Source organism: Hippocampus comes, unplaced genomic scaffold (genome assembly GCF_001891065.2).
Source record: "Hippocampus comes isolate QL1 unplaced genomic scaffold, H_comes_QL1_v1.1 scaffold343, whole genome shotgun sequence".
NCBI lineage: Eukaryota > Metazoa > Chordata > Actinopteri > Syngnathiformes > Syngnathidae > Hippocampus > Hippocampus comes.
This window is the reverse complement of record NW_017805280.1, coordinates 147,320-162,175: the sequence shown is the minus strand read 5'-3', so window position 1 is coordinate 162,175 and position 14,856 is coordinate 147,320. Positions and strand designations below refer to the sequence as shown.

Sequence of the window (14,856 nt, the reverse complement as noted above, 5' to 3'; positions counted from 1 at the left end):
TATTAAACAAGGTTGGATGTAGTCACGTTAACGGTGACACGCATTTTCTTAAGAAAAAAAAACGCACGCGAGGAAGTTCACTAAAAGTCGATCTTCCGCGTTAGCTCGAGTTTGTTTAACTTAGGCGGTCGAGATTCAGTTACAGAAGTTGCTTTTTACCACAAACCAAAAGTAAACGTAGAATTGTAGCGCGGTCTCGTGTCTACGTTGCTCGCAGAGGTCCGCAAGTGTGATTTAGAAAAAAAAAATATCCCCTCGGTGGCTGCCCATCCATCTTGCTGTGCGCCGCATTCGGCGAACTACATAATAGCTGCCACTAGAGAGAGACAAAAACGCTGTCGCAATATTTTTCGAAAGCCAGGTGTCACAAGTTGACTTTGGTCTGTTTTTGCCTACATTTTTATTCCGCTGCCACTAGAGAGAGACAAAAACGCTGTCGCAATATTTTTTCGAAAGCCAGGTGTCACAGGTTGACTTTGGTTTGTTTTTGCCTACATTTTTATTTTTCTTTTCTGTGTTTATTTTGTACGTACCAGGACCAATGAAGAAAAAAAAACAAACAAGGTTGGCAAGATTCTCGTTTTCATCTCAAAATTCAGACTTTATTCTCAGAAGGGACTTCAAAGTCAGAATTCTGACTTTAATGTAAGAACTCTGACATTAAAGCCTTTACAGTTAGGATTCTGGGAACAATGTCAGAAGTCTGAGATAAAAGTGAGAATCTTGTCAACCTTGTTTTTTTTTTTCATTGTCCCTAATCATCTTCCGTATAAACGTTAACCAGTGTTATTCATGTCTTTGTTATTTATTAGTTATCCAATCCAATTCAACACTTAGATGTGAACGGTAGGTACAATTGTTCATGTTGAAGTCTATTTCATCACGTTCTATGCTCTCTCCGCCTCTACGTGCCTTTACGTACCTCGTCACAAGGCAGACGCACAAACGACATAAGGCTCGCTGTGATGGCTGCTCCTCCCGATTCGGAGAGTTTGGAGTCCCGCATCAGTGAGTATTTGTGCTTCAATAAACAGGCTTTATTGTTGGATGGTCCCAGGAGATACCTAATATGTTATTTGCATGCAAAGTGCGAATTGTCAATGTTGCTTAAGTAAGCAGCGAAGGCGGAAAGCGGTTCGGTGACAACAGAGGATGCTAACCTAGCTTCACTGCTACCTGTACCTGGCGGCTGTCAACACAGCATAAAGTGGCGTACTTTTAGCTTTATGGCACGATTGATTGAGCGTTGTGCTACGCGACAGGACATCGGGAGTCGCGGTTGCAATAATGCGATTTACTTTGAGTCTATTAATGCTGTTGATCCGTCAGAAAGTTCTGGAATTGACCGATCATATCCTCAAGACCACACCGTCAAAGCTAGCGAACGTGACGTTCAGTGTGACTTCCGACTCCCTGCGTTAAAAAGCGAAAACCTAAATCAATGCTGTGCAATCTTGATTTAGCCAAGCTCATATTTTACATAAGGAGAAGGAAAAAAAAAAAACAGACGACACACCGTAACTCTAAACGTCACGTACCCCAAAAAATAAATAAATAAATAAAATCGGACTCACAGGTCATATGTGCACTTTCTGCCATCTAGTGGAAGAGCATTTAATTATTTTGCCATTGATTTTAAAACCCAGGTGCTGGATGAGACATTTGTGGAATTTTGAATGAAATCATTGAGCAATAACATGGAATCTTATCAAGAATAGCATAATTTTTGAAAGTATACCATTGCTGTGGAGCGAGGACTCTGGTCAAGTGGTACAGCGATGTGTCCTATAGGTGGTGACTCTCCGAGCTGCATGGTAGAGCAGCAATATACGTCGCTGGAATAGATGGCTGAACAAAGACATATTACTTACAGTAAATACCTTTCTCACCACTTAAATGCCATTGGATTTTTTTATTTATTTATTTTTTTGCAGCGCGCCTTATGATTTCTTGACTTTAATTAGGGCTGCACGATATTTGAAAAACATGCGAAATGCAATATGGGTGTTCAATAGCTGCAATATCAGTATTGTCACGATAGTTAAGATTATCTAATATTTTCATGCTGAAAAATAAGTACACTGTTGCGATGACTTTTTTTTTTTCCGATATACGGTGCAGCACAAATTCGAATGATCCAATTTTCCACATTTACTGGCTGTCACATGAGACTGTGGATCAATAAAGTGACTGGAGAAACACCTCGAAACCTCGCATTATTGGGCCTGATGGTTAAACAAATCATTAACTCGAGACGTGTCGCACAAAGTTGCAGCGACTCGACAGAGTTGTATCTTGAATCTTTTGTTCTCCGATTGTGACAGCAGTGTGGACTTCTAATGGAGTACAATGAACCATTTCACCCACCGCTTCTGTTTTGTGACTGTTGAATGTTTCAGATAGAGCAACCAACCCACTGAATAGGGAAACCGACTGGAGCAGCATCAATGCGTTCTGTGAACAGCTCAACAATGATTTGGAGGGGTGAGAGGACATTGTTACTGCATCAGAACGGGTTACATTTTACAGTCGCAGTCTGAAAAGAGCCAATTAAAACCCCAAACTGATCGCGACGGTTCAAAGTCCAACGGCACGTTTTGTCAGACCACAAAGGGCAGCAGGATTTTGTGATGTCATTGTTATTCAGCCTTTGCTTTTGTGTTGCGTTGCAGACCTCAGCTGGCCACCAGGCTGTTGGCCCACAAGATCCAATCTCCGCAAGAGTGGGAGGCCATGCAGGCTCTCGTGGTAGACTCCCATTTCTAACAGTTTTTGTCAAAAATATTTTAGACATGATTGGTGCGCCTGGTTTCTAGCAGCCTCTTTTAGAATATCCTACAAAACACGTTTGTGTAGAGCACAAGAGGGTGGGAAAAGAGAGTACAGTACCATACGAGGTGTTATGGCAATGCCAGTCTTTGCCATCGACTGGATCCGGTTTATCTAGCTCTCCGTTTCTGATGCGGCAGCTTGATCTGCTTGTTTTACAAGCTGACTCTGCTTATAATCTTTGGCTACACTGCAGGCCCAAGTGCCCAAATCTGGTTTTATACAACACATGTACAGTAATTGGAACCGTCACATTGTCATTTCTGCATTCACAAATTCATATATTGGTGGATTATTTATTTTTGGGGGAGGGACCCTAACCCCTTTTATTATTTAATTCTTCAGCTTGAGATTTGTTCTAAAGCGTGTGCTTCTTCAATAGGTACTGGAGTCGTGTATGAAAAACTGCGGGAAACGGTTTCATAATGAAGTGGGCAAGTTCCGCTTTCTTAATGAGCTCATCAAAGTGGTTTCGCCAAAGGTAGGATACATTCTGGAGGGTCTCCCCCGTGCGCTTTGCCGCACAGTTTCAACCCCACACAGCACGTGTGATGTGAGCCGTGTATGTGTTCTTGTCCTCACACAGTACCTGGGTTCACGCTCACCAGAGCCAGTGAAGAAGAAGGTCTTGGAGTTGATCTACAGCTGGACGTTGGGCTTGCCCGATGAGGTCAAAATCGTAGACGCCTATCAGATGCTAAAGAAACAAGGTATGAGGCGTATGCAAAGCCTCGACGACTCTGACATTTCTGCATACTCGTCGGACAAATACATCTCAAAATAGCTTTTCCACAGAGGCTTGCCACAACTGAATACAAACTAAAAAAAATTCATCAGCGCCATAATTAAGGCTGCCAAGTAAATCACTGAATCATTTTTTTCTTTGTTTGCAGGTATTATTAAACAAGATCCAGAACTGCCCCCCGATAAACTACCCCATCTTCCCCCACCCAGACCTAAAAATGCCATTTTTGAAGATGAAGAAAAGTCTAAAGTAAGAAGCCTTTCACCAGTTTATGGCCACAATGGGGCTTTTTCGGCATGCCAATGATGTCCGTCGCCCACTGCCATGAGTGCTCTCGCCTCCATTTGCGCCTCCCTTGAATGCTCTTCTTGGCTTTTACAGATGTTGTCTCGCCTGCTGAACAGCTCGCATCCCGAAGACCTGAAGGCCGCCAACAAACTCATCAAGGAAATGGTCCAAGAGGTAACCCAAAAGACAAAACCAGCGGTGGCGATCTGTTCCATTCATTGAATTACCAATGACACAAAAAAGGTTTACTCACACCGTTGACGCCTTTTGCGAAGTCACTTCTCATTTGTGGTTAGGATCAGAAGCGAGCAGAGAAGGTGACCAAGCGGGTGGGTGCCATCCAGGAGGTGAAGGAGAGCATCGCTTTGCTGACTCAGCTCCTGCAGGACTACGACGCCAACACCACAAATCAGAACAACACTGAGCTCATACAGGTCATGTCACGTTCATCTTTTTTTTTTTTTTTTTTTAATTTGAAACACAATTTTCATCACAGGCTTGCGTTGTGTTCACAGGACCTTTACCAGCGCTGCGAAAAAATGAGACCCACACTGTTCAGATTGGCAAGTGATACGGAGGATAACGATGAGGCTTTAGGTGAGCGTCGACTGTTTCACGGAATTAGCATCGATGGCCACAATAAGAAACTGCTACTTTACACACATGGAGCATCAACACATATAATCAGCGTACAACAATACCAAGAGGGATGTATTGTTTGTGCTATTAGGGAACAATTAATACTGTCTGCCATAGTCTTTGGGCATTTTTTCTTCCACTGGCTTCTTAAAAAGCTCAATTGATTGCACGTGAAAAGAAAAGAAAAAGACATCATCGGGCCTGAATAGCGACAGTATCAGCTGCATCTCTCAATGCGTCGAGTCGCTTTCCCGCGAGTGGCTGCTAAGATATTAGATTACCTCAAACGTGCAGTTGAACAGCAGCTGGAAAGGTGCTTTCAGATCAGACCCTCGAAACCACTGCGTACACATTGGATTGTCCCCCCCGGTACAAAGAAAGCCTGTTGTGGACCTAAAAGGACAGAAGCCACAAAGCTGCTCACTCGGCTGCAATCCGCAGCTTTTGTGCTCCTTTATCGACACAATGCCGACTATAAAGAGACATCTTCCCTTGGCTTTCCACAGCGGAGATCCTGCAGGCCAATGACAGCTTGACCCATGTCATCAATTTGTACAAGCAGCGGGTGAAAGGGGAGATTGTGAACAGCAACAATGCATTAAATGCACAAAAACAGACAGGTTGGTAAAACGCTGCTCGGCGGTTGCTCGTGAGCACGCGCGTTTCGGATTTTGTTTTTGTCCTCAACTGGCCTTTTGACTCAGGAGTGGGGACAGCACTGCTGGATCTGTCTGGGTTGGACACGTCGCCCCAGTCGCCCCCCTCCTTCCCAGAACTCCCGACTCCAACCGACAGCCTCAACGCAACCTCGCAGGAAACTGGCCTCTCCCTACTTGATGATGAGCTCATGTCACTCGGTAATCTCACATCTAATTAAAATTTAAAAAAAAAAAAAAAAAATTGGTCTTACACCGGTACACTTTTTGGTTACTGGTTGCAGTGGTCCGCCCAACCAGCGGTAAAATTGGTCGCACCGAAATTTTGGAGCGCATCCCTTTCACAGAGCTGCCAATGTGCAGAAATTCACTCCCTAAACAATTCATTTTGCATTTTCCTAATTTTAAAATTCTGTCCATAACATTACAGCAGTACCGCGCGCGGCATTGTTTAACTGTGTTTGTATATTTAAATATCAATGCTTCTAAGAATAATTGAAAATTATTTTCTTCGCTTTGAGATGTCAACGATTGCAAACGGTCATTTTCATGTGAAAACATTCTCAAGGACCAAAAAAAAAAAAAAGTTTAAAATGATCACTCACCTTTCAGAGTGGAGGAGATTTCGGCTAGTTGTATGTGTCCAACCTACAAGTTGGTTTCAGTCGTCACATCGTAATGTTTGGGCGCACCATCGAGCCCTGGCATTGAGGTGAAGCACTCAAACTTATTTTGTGGTCTTGTCCCACGCAGGTTTAAGTGAAGGAACACACACTTCCAACCCTCCCTCCCAGCCAGAGGACTCCACAGCCTGGGACTCCTTCCAGGTGCGTGGCGGGGACTTGATGGAACAATCCATGCATGTCATGATTTTTTTTTCCCAGCTTGTTCGTTTCCAATACTTTGCCTTTTGTTTTTTTTTCCCTTTTTCTTGTATTTATCTCAATGCCTCCTTCAAGTCATCCGACAGTATCGATGCAGACACCCCGGCAGCACCCACTCTGCTCCTGAGTCCGGAACCTTCTTCCCACTCGCACCCCGTCTCTCCTGCATCCGCTCCCAAAGGCTCAGTCCTGGACGAGCTCGACTTATTAGGAAAGACGCTGCTGCAGCAATCCCTCCCTCCCGAGGGCCTGCAGGTCAAATGGTACAGTTCTTCCTGAGTTTCTATGCCTCAGCTGTTCTATTGTATGATTTTTTTTTTTTTAATTAAATGTTCTGGGAAGCGCTTCGTTACCGCTGCAGCTGTTGTGAAAGCGCTATATACATAAAGAGGGATTAAAGCAGCGGTTCTCCACTAACCTCACGTGTGAGAAAATCTCTTGACTCTGTCGGGCACTCGAACTGTCTGCGAAGTCCCATCGTCGTAGTCGTCGTGAGGTTAATCGGGTCTTTGTGTCTGCATGTAGGGACAAACAGCAGGTCAAACCAACTTTGAGAGATCTACAGAGCAAGTCGGGGTCTAATCTTACCCCCAACTCCATCCCGGTCTTCAGCTCAGACCGCCCCGCATTCCCCCTCGCCTCTGAGGTCACCAGCGTTGAGAATCCATCTGCTGAGGTCTCCCTTGCTGATGTCTTTGTGCCTCTAGAATCCATTAAACCCAGTGAGTAGACTCCGATATAATTCAATTTGTCCTACGTGAACTCAAGCTTCTCTCCCGCCGTCGTAACATGAACTTTGCCTACCAGGTAGCCTGCTGCCTGTGACCGTCTTCGATGGACACAGCCTGCGGGTTCTCCTCCACTTTGCCCGTGATTCGCCGCCGTCTCGCCCCGACGTGCAGGTGGTGATCATCTCCATGCTGTCCTCGGCTCCCCTGCCCGTCACAAACATCAATTTGCACATCTCTGCTCGTAAGGTCAGTGAGGGCATTTTTTTTTTCTCCTTCCCTTCACTTCGTCAATGAGTTGGTGTCAAGTTATCCTACGTATCGCCTGCAGCCAATGGCAGTGAAATTGCAGCCGCCATCTGGAACGGATCTGCCAGCGTTCAATCCCATCCTTCCCACTGCTGCTGTCACACAGATCATGCTCCTGGCGAACCCAGACAAAGTATTCCCCAAGCGGTACACAGTTGCGCTCTCGCCGTGAATCCGCCCTTTACGCCTTTTTTGTTTTTCTGCTGTAGGAGAAAGTTCAACTGCGGTACAAGCTGAGTTTCACTTTGGGCGAGCAGGTGCACAACGAGAGTGGCAGTCTTGAAAACTGGCCTGCCCCGGACACGTGGGGGAATCTATAGCGGCGAAATCCAACCCGACAGACTCTTGTCCACCAAACACGACTCTGCATTAACACTCCATACTTGCTCTGATTGTTTTCATTTTTTGTTTTGTTCTTCTTTTTTTTTTTCCAAGCTTTGACTCCTGCTCTTGCTGCGTGTTTGTGCTTTGCTTTGCTTTAATTGACTGCTTCTAAACCCCGCCTGTATTTTATTTCCCCATTATTTTGAAGACTGTGCTACCAACGAAGAGTTGTCATTCACTACTGCATGTGCATATCTGCTTCAGGTCGTCGGCCTTGAGCAGAACATTTGACTTTGTAGATTTTGACCTTCACCTCTGCATGCTCTGCCATCACGACGTGTCAAGACAGAAAGGACTTAATCATTACCTCTTCATAGTTTGTCAAACCAAAAACTGCTGAATCTTTTTTTTTTTTTTTTTGGGTCTCGTCAATCGGGACTTTCCTTTTTTGTCATGAAGAAAAAGTACTGTGACATTGTGTGTTTTCTGCCATATGTGCCTCTTTCTCAGTTCAGTTTGACTTTTAGCACATTTGTTCTGTAATACATTAGTTAATTCAACAAGTGCAGTGAATCATTATTATATTTTAATGTACATTCATGAGGGGGGGTTTTTTCCCCTTTTTTTCCCCAATCATGACAAACCATGGCTCTTGATATATCACCATTACATGAGTAAAGTAACTTTGAAAATGCATGAAATGGTTTACCAACGAAATGGCGATCCGGAGCTTGGTGTCCATCTAAGACAGGGGTCTCAAACTCAGTTCCTGGAGGGCCGCTGTCCTGCATGTCTCCCTGTTGCAACACACCTGATTCAAATGAACAGGTTCAATGTCAGGCTTCCGCAGAACTTGCTGATGATCTGATCATTTGAATCAGGTGTGTTGCAACAGGGAGACTTGGAAAACATGCAGGACAGCGGCCCTCCAGGAATTGAGTTTGAGACGCCTGATCTAAGACATCTTGAGTTGAGCGCTACAGTCCAAGACCTACCTTACATTCCTCTGCTCCCTCCTTAGCGCGACTATTTTGTAAATACCGATGTACATTTGACCTGTGCAAAAGCATAAACACTGCTAAGATATGAAGAAATAAAGGTTTTGGTTGAGGGCGGGGACTAATTTAAAGACAAGTGTAAATTTTGTGTTCTTGACACTCAGCTATTATAAGTGACATACCAGATTTGTTTGGGGCCTGTCAGGCTTCAAAATTGAGAACTGGTTATAATCACTAAATTGTAAGAACATTGGGCCACACTACTATGTGTATTTTTTTTAAAAGAAAAAAAGTTAATAAAAGTACTGTCACAGAATGTAAAATAGTGCATCATGACGGGTATCATTGTAATGCCTTCGGTTGTATGCAACTTGGCCACGGGGGTCGGGGTGGGGGGCAGTATAATGGTGTCAAACTCAGGTCCTGGAGAGCCAATGTCCTGCATGTTATCCAACTTTCCCTGTTGCAACACAACTGATTCAAACAAACAATATCAGGCTTCCGCAGAACTTGCTGATGATCTGATCTTTTGAATCAGGTGTGTTGCAACAGGGAAAGTTGGATAACATGCAGGACAGCGGCCCTCCAGGACCTCAATTTGATAAAGCGGTTCAGATAATGGATGGACACAAGAAGACTGACAACTACAGTCGAACCTCGTTACAACGTACCTCGAGGGGACATAACCCGTATAAACAAGTCAATTACAAACACGTGTATATGAAGAAAATATTTTATAAGGCATGAAACAAACAACCGTGGCGTTCTTACTTCATCTCTTACGTGCAGTCAGCAAATGTCACCCTCCTTAGGCAACTGCCAGTGCCGCCGACGTCTGGGAGACTTCCTTCCGAAAGTGACAGACAATTTCAGCCTCCACGGACAGCGGGATTTGCTTCTGCTTACCAGACATGTTTTCAGACCATGTGCTCAGGACGGCGCCCCGCCTCCGGAAGTACAACAACGTACGAGTCGATCTGTCTTGTTGCTTTGCGAAGGAACCCTCGCGATAGTTGAGTTCGCGACCCCGCGATCTTGACCCCCGCTGTTTAGTCGATCAGTCGTGTTGCTTTGCAACTGAGGGGAATCCCGCGCTGTACTTCATTCCCAAAGTGTTCAATCGCATCCATTTTGAAATTCTTTAATAAAATGGATAATTAAACCAAGGGCCAACAACTAAAGGCTCCAAACATTTCAAATTCTATCAATAATAATCTGCTGAATGCCCAAAATATTTTAGAGAAAATATGACATTATACATGTGAACGTATCGACCTCTTTATTCTTGACACATAATTTGTACACAACAATTTAGAATTTTGACTTTGACCTTTTTTGCAATTCACAAAATTAGTCGTAATCCAATCGGTAAACACGGTCCCATGTTAAATTGCCACTATTTGGATCATGTTTTCAAAATCACTTAATGTGCCATTTAAGGTCATGGAACTGCCCGCGCTCCGATCCTCAGAAGTATCTTGTGGGGTCGCTCCTGTCGCACAACTGCACATGCACATGCGAGGTGATTCCCGGGTAGACACTCTGCATGGGCATCAGGATGCCCAGACGCTGGCCCTTGCTCACTTGTCCTGAAGTCTTGTCCGGGTCCACATAGAAGAGCATGACGCAAAGATCTGCATGGAGGAGATGAGTGAAATTTGGGTGTACGTTTCCCACCTCTGTTGAATGTGTGGATGAGAGTGCAATGCTGACCTTCGCCCTGGATTTCAAGACCTTTGTTGATGGCCGCCTTCGTGGAGTCGGTGTACACAGTGAGTCCCCTATTGATAGTGAGATCAAATGGAGCGTAGACCTCCGAACCGTCCTCACAAGTGATGTCCAAACCTTGGTGAGGCCTCCCCGAACTGGAAGACAACGCACACACACTCACACACGTCAACAATTCAACTCACATCCACCCGAATCGTCAGGTCCAAGCACCTTACCGTGGTGCCCCGTAGTGGCCTTGACCAAAAATGTCTGATGTTCTCTGGGTGTTGAAGGGATTCCCCTGGCATAGCTGGCCAAAGGTCACCCCCTCACACACATATACCAGGGCTACACACAACCATGGGGAGATATACACACACACACACACACACACACACACACACACACACACACACACACACACACACACACACACACACACAAGGTTAGTACGTGACCAGGCAGACGAAGGTTTTGAGGAGCAATTGGTAAAGTTCTCACCCAGCAGAGCTGCGAACAGAGCCACGTTCTTCATCATCTTCACCACAACGACTCCACCTGGGCCTCAAGTCAGCTTTTATCTGCATCATGACAACGCTAAGTGGGACAGCCCGGCCCTCGTTGTAACATTACCAAAATTCCAGCTTGGCGGCGAGTTGTTCAGTCAACAAATGGCACGCTATGCCCATGACACTCGACCAGCTTTGTTGGGAAATTTTATTTTTGCATATTGGGCCGCATATGGAGTGTCAAAGTTCTTGTTGAGCAAGACTGGAAAGTCTTATCAGTTATCGCGTGGAGAAAAAAAAAACGTGATGGCAGCCAAGAGAATAAAGGTGATAAGGTTTCAGAAACAAAAAATTGTTTTCTCCACTTTCTTGCTTTGTGTCAAGGCCCAATTTGTGAACATTGAAGACATTGATGATGCTCAAGTATGATCGGCTCTTGGTTTGGTTCTGAATGCGGAGATAGAATTCAGCTGCTGCTCAGTGGAGATGTGGATCTTCGAGTGGGATGCAAGGCTGTGGGCCACCCCAGAGCTATGAAAAAAAAATCCTAAACTATTCACCTCCTCACTTTTAACAGAAAGCCCCGACATAGCAATTTTTGATCAGTAAAAAGGGGCTTCTGGTTGCCATCTGACGAGTGGCCTGTCCTCAGGCTGAAAGAGGACATTTGTTGTGTAATCGGGTGTTTAAGTGTGTCTTTGCAGAATGATGCTAATGCCTGACCATTTTTTTTCTTAGGTTACATGATAAAATACGATTTCCACACAGTGTGACACAACTAAGAGCTTTAATTAGTGTCAAAAACAAGGAAGGATAAACATCACTGCTACAAAAGTTTGACCACACAGTCAATTCTTGAAACTTCTCAGAGATAAAAAAAAAAAAAAAACACAGTCTTAACATGCTAAATGAAACACTACAAAGTAATCTGCCAATTCTTCTGTGATTTCTTTTTTTTTTTTAAGCATCAATTTTCTAGCCAACTAAATCTCCTCAGTGCCGTCTGCGCCTACTTTGTATTCATGATCACAGAAAACATTTTGGAATCAACACATCGGTCAAAAACTACTCATTCCTACAATTTAAATACAGTCATCTGACATGTGAGAAGAGTACAATGCTTAGTCCATGTATATTGTACAAAATAGACTTGGATAACGCCCTCCGCGCCACAAGATAAGTTGGAAGTCCAGATGAAGCCTCGCGACTCACTTCAAATTGTTTCCTTGGTACCAAGACATAACCATAAAGCAAAACTGTTAACGTGAATAGGTCAGTTTTTCATAAAGATGCCTTTCCTACGTCTGCCAACATATTTCTTCTTACCAAGTTTTGTTTACGAGTATTTCACTTGCTTCAAGCATTTTTTTTCTTCCATAGAATTCTTAGCGTGTCACCGGTTATGAAAAGTTTATCTAAAAATGAGGAATGCCACAAAGGCCACATGTGTTAGGACATGGGTGAAGTTTTCAGAAGTTTACTGTTTACTTGTTCAAATAAATCTTGCCAAGACAAGTTTTCCTGTTCTAATGGCAGATAATTTTGCCTATTTAAAAAAATAACAAAAAAAAAAAACAAAAACAAAACCGCATTGCTTTGTTTTTCAAGCCAAGTTTTGCAGAGCGGACCTGTTGGGTCTCCTTGTACCCAATTAAATCAGCAGGTTAAGTGGCCGGCTCATGATCATGTGTGAGTGGGTGTGGTCTAATTCCTACCAGGCGCAGGTGGTGGAGGCGGAGGCTGAGGAAACTGGAAGGTCGAGTGCCCCATCAGGCCGACCGCGGGCTGTGGGGGGTCGAACTGCTGGGCCATTAGAGGCTGGGGGCCTGACGAGGGGAGTGGGACCGGCACCGCTTCACCTCCCACGGCTGAGGAGCCCCCCCTGGGACCGCTGTACTGGCTCGTACTACTACTGCTGCTGTTACTACTGCCCTTTTGGTATGAGCTGGAGTTGGAACCATAGCTGTGACCTCCATTCCTGCTGCCGCGATCCCTGTAAGACGAGGAAGAGGACGACGAGGAGAGGCGGTCTCCATCCCGGCTGCTCGAGCCTCGACTGTCACGGGCGTCACGGGAATCACGGCCGTCACGTGTGTCACGGCTGCTGCTGCTGCTCCCGCGGCCATCTTTGGCACTACTGCCGCCGCCGCTGCCGCCGCCAACTGAGCGCATTCGCCGGTCACACTCGTCTTGGTACATCAGGTTGGGATTGTTGGAAGTCGAGCTGCCTCGGAAGCGGGGGCGGCCACCTCGGAGAAGGAAGGAATATTGCCGTTATTACGCCGGTTATGGTGACAGCCTACTTTGACCCCCTCCAGAAAATATTCCAAGAGAGAAAACGTCCCTCACCTCCACCTCCTCCGCGTCCGGTGTCCACCAGCTGCAGCAGTTTGGGATTGATGGCCTGTCTGGCCTCCTCCAGAACCCGGATCAGATCACGAGCTTGGCGGAGGTTACCCGGGGTAAAGAAAGTGTACGCGGTGCCTTTGTTGTTGCTGCGGGCCGTGCGTCCGATCCGGTGGATGTAGTCTTCCGAGGAATTGGGGTAGTCATAGTTGATGACAAACTTGACATCCTCCACGTCTTTTGGTCACTCAAGAGGAGTCAGAAGGAGTTGAATGGGGTCAGTGCGATGGGACAAGTTAGGGGAGGGGGAAAACAAAAATACTAGTCAGAACAAAATAATTGCATTGAACATTACAAGTTTCATGCTTTTCACAAAGTCCCACGCAATTGGATGCACTTACCTCTCCATTTTTGTACAACATACAATTTGTATGTGACAATACTTACCGCGAGTCAGGACTCGGACAAATATATGGAAACACAAATATAGCAGTTTGTTTCATGACAGCCTTGTTGAAGCTGTATAATTTGGATTAGCATACGGCGTGCCACTTCAGAGATTCCCAAACCAGGATGTCGTCATTATGAGTCAGGCATTTTACATCGAAAAAACATAAAGAGAAAGCCCTCCACAAATTCAGCGGTGAAATCGATTATAGCGCAATCCCGCTCAGTGTAGAAGTGGCATAATCACCTTGGCAGAGGTCAAATTGATTTAAAACTGATCACAGTTCCGACAAGAATTACAATTGCAGCGGGGAGTCATTCGAGGTCAGTTACTAATTAAAGATGACAAAGGGCTCAGAAGAACAATCCCAGGAAGCATCACGATGAAGGCTGGATGGAGGAGGGGGGAAAAGAGGAAGAGGGGAGGCGGTACTTACTTACCCTAGGCTGTATCAGAGATAAAGTCATTACATTATCACAGGATAGATGACTACCCCCAACCCAAAATCTCTCACCGGTCGTGGGAGGTCAGCAAACAAAGGAGAACGCGCATGTCCCACATTCTCTCGTTGCTTGTCACATCGCCCTTCCTCTAACAATTTAGACAACTTGGACACCTGCATTATAACATTTTGGCCTCTGTAATGTCGCCTGAGCCAGGTTGGCCGGAGGGATCGCTTCTGGATAATCGCAAAGAGCGCACTGCCTGGTGTTAACGGTCTGGAAAAGGTCGTGATGGTCTTTGGGGATGTTTGATTGGCGTGCTGTGTCCCGATTCCCTCCAACGCCACTTTTACCGAGTCTGCTATCCCCGAGCAAAAGTACCAAGAAACAGACTTTAGGGCACGGGTGTCAAACTCACGCCTGCGGGCCAGATACGGCCCGTCGCGTCACTTATTGGACTTCTTTTCAAAACGAGGTATAAAAAAAAAAAAACGCTGATAACCAAATCCAGGGGCAATAGTGTGATATGATGTGATGAGCATTAGGAGACCTACCAGGGACGTACTAGGACTAAAATTCGGTTTGGGAATATTCTTCAACGACCGGACGTCACGCGCCTAAACGTAACAGACGACGATAGGGGTAGGGGGGGAATGTAGGGAGGTTGTACGTTGTCGCGTCCAGCATTCGCAGGTGACTTGTGGACAAGTGGGACTTGTCAGCACGAGTCCGGCTTGATGGGATACGAAGAATGGTTACACAATTGTAGGAGGACGAGAAATGACAGCGGTGGAGCTCAAGTGAGCATCTGAAAATGAACGAAAGCAGACAGCAGAGACACTAAACAGGGAGAAGAAGAAGTGTGGACGAAGACAAGAAGCGGAACTGATGTGTGGAAGAGGAAGAAGGGGGACGAACAATTACAGAGAGGTGACTCCTCCAGGCCAGGACTCCTGCCAGCCAGGACCAGACATGACGTCCGCAGAGGGAGAGGCCGGCC

At 45.5% G+C, this 14,856-nt stretch overlaps 3 protein-coding genes across 4 annotated transcripts in view; 1 reads left to right on the top strand and 2 right to left on the bottom strand.

Moving 5' to 3' along the window:
• The first annotated feature begins 925 nt into the window (after positions 1-925).
• On the top strand, positions 926-8,096 carry gga1 (golgi-associated, gamma adaptin ear containing, ARF binding protein 1). Its single transcript, XM_019870917.1, has 17 exons — positions 926-1,008; positions 2,400-2,484; positions 2,673-2,748; positions 3,212-3,310; positions 3,416-3,539; positions 3,723-3,823; positions 3,956-4,036; positions 4,159-4,296; positions 4,378-4,459; positions 5,008-5,121; positions 5,206-5,358; positions 5,911-5,984; positions 6,117-6,304; positions 6,567-6,763; positions 6,849-7,018; positions 7,101-7,211; positions 7,288-8,096. The coding sequence occupies exons 1-17, from the start codon at positions 966-968 to the stop codon at positions 7,396-7,398; spliced, it is 1,947 nt and encodes a 648-aa protein (XP_019726476.1). The 5' UTR covers positions 926-965; the 3' UTR covers positions 7,399-8,096.
• Positions 8,097-9,803: 1,707 nt separating this feature from the next.
• LOC109516401 (leukocyte cell-derived chemotaxin-2-like) lies at positions 9,804-11,537 on the bottom strand. 2 transcript variants are annotated; one of them, XM_019870924.1, is made up of 4 exons: positions 11,512-11,537; positions 10,523-10,554; positions 10,114-10,287; positions 9,804-10,034 (listed from the first exon to the last, which is right to left on the bottom strand). In XM_019870924.1, the coding sequence occupies exons 1-4, from the start codon at positions 11,520-11,522 to the stop codon at positions 9,868-9,870; spliced, it is 384 nt and encodes a 127-aa protein (XP_019726483.1). In that variant the 5' UTR covers positions 11,523-11,537; the 3' UTR covers positions 9,804-9,867. The 2 variants fall into 2 exon arrangements, with proteins under 2 accessions (XP_019726483.1, XP_019726482.1); XM_019870923.1 differs by lacking the exons at positions 10,523-10,554; positions 11,512-11,537 and adding exons at positions 10,347-10,458; positions 10,612-10,744 and having other exon boundaries at positions 10,114-10,265.
• LOC109516397 (probable ATP-dependent RNA helicase DDX17) overlaps positions 10,919-14,856 on the bottom strand; it is a 12,083-nt gene continuing 8,145 nt past the window's right edge. Inside the window, exons 12-14 of the mRNA XM_019870916.1 lie at positions 12,969-13,202; positions 12,335-12,868; positions 10,919-11,150 (exon numbers count right to left, since the gene is read on the bottom strand). Of these exons, the coding sequence (XP_019726475.1) occupies positions 11,086-11,150; positions 12,335-12,868; positions 12,969-13,202 (833 nt within the window). The 3' untranslated portion in view covers positions 10,919-11,085. The remainder of the gene's footprint in view (positions 11,151-12,334; positions 12,869-12,968; positions 13,203-14,856) is intronic.